Raw genomic sequence first — 1,096 nt, 5'->3', positions numbered from 1 at the left:
TCGTGGAGGAGGCTGTTTTCAGTGTCTCCACAGCACAGGAATCCAACGAGGTGGAAAAGTCCGAGAGTTTCCACACGAGGAGGGGCAGCATGCCAAACCCAGGGTTCTCTGAGGGGGAGAGACCCACCCTGTGGCAGGAAGGCACCCAGAGCTTCAGCTGGGACTTGGAGCTGGGAGTCCTTGAGGAGCTTCACGGCAGGGAGAAGCTCTACAAGTGCTTGAATTGTGGGAAGAGCTTCAGCCGGCGCTCCACCCTGATCCATCACCAGCAGACCCACACTGGGGAACGGCCCTACGAGTGTGGGGAATGTGGGAAGGGCTTCAGCACAAACACCCACCTGATCGGCCACCTGCTGATCCACACTGGGGAGAGACCCTATGAGTGTGGGGAATGTGGGAAGAAGTTTTAACAGAGCTCCCAACTCCTCAGCCATCAGCGAATTCACCGAGAGGAGAGGCCCTTCCTCTGCCCTGACTGTGGGAAGGTCTTCAAGCACAACTTCACCCTCGTCAGGCACCAGCGCATCCACACTGGAGAAAGGCCCTACAAGTGTGGGGAATGTGATAAGAGCTTCAGCTCGAGCTCCCACCTGATCTCCCACCAGCGCATCCACCCAGGAGAGAGGCCCTATGAGTGTTCTGAGTGTGGGAAGAGGTTTCAGACCAGCTCCAATCTCCTCCTGCACCACCCGATTCACATGGATGAGAGGCCCTTCCGCTGCCCTGACTGTGGGAAGGGCTTCAAGCAAAACTCCCACCTCATCAGGCACCACCGCATCCACACTGGGGAGAGGCCCTACGAGTGTTCCCAGTGTGGGAAGAGCTTTTCAGGAGTTCTCACTTGACCCGACACCAACAGAGGCACCAGTAAGGGAAGCCCTGTGAGTGCCCTGACTTCAGGAAATGCTTCTCATCCACTGCTCCAACTTCATCCTCCATCGCAGTACCCAGTTTGGGAAGAGCCCTGGTGACCCACATTCCCAGTGATCCAACGTTAGGAAGACACCTGTCCCTTTCTCTGCCCCTGGGACTGATGTGGGGTGGGATGGAAGAACATGAGGGTTTGGGCATGCCCCTGGTGTTACATCTGATCCCA

At 57.0% G+C, this 1,096-nt stretch overlaps 1 protein-coding gene across 1 annotated transcript; it reads left to right on the top strand.

Moving 5' to 3' along the window:
* Window positions 1-89: 89 nt before the first annotated feature.
* On the top strand, window positions 90-871 carry LOC130588658 (zinc finger protein 239-like). The gene is given in 2 exon segments (XM_057389557.1): window positions 90-828; window positions 831-871. Coding segments are annotated over 2 exon segments (780 nt in total).
* Window positions 872-1,096: the final 225 nt, after the last annotated feature.

The sequence above is a fragment of the Malurus melanocephalus genome, unplaced genomic scaffold (genome assembly GCF_030028575.1).
Source record: "Malurus melanocephalus ecotype Western Australia unplaced genomic scaffold, MMel_1.1 scaffold_8919, whole genome shotgun sequence".
NCBI classification, from domain to species: domain Eukaryota; kingdom Metazoa; phylum Chordata; class Aves; order Passeriformes; family Maluridae; genus Malurus; species Malurus melanocephalus.
The sequence above is the reverse complement of the archived record's forward strand: the minus strand, read 5'-3'. Positions and strand labels throughout refer to the sequence as shown.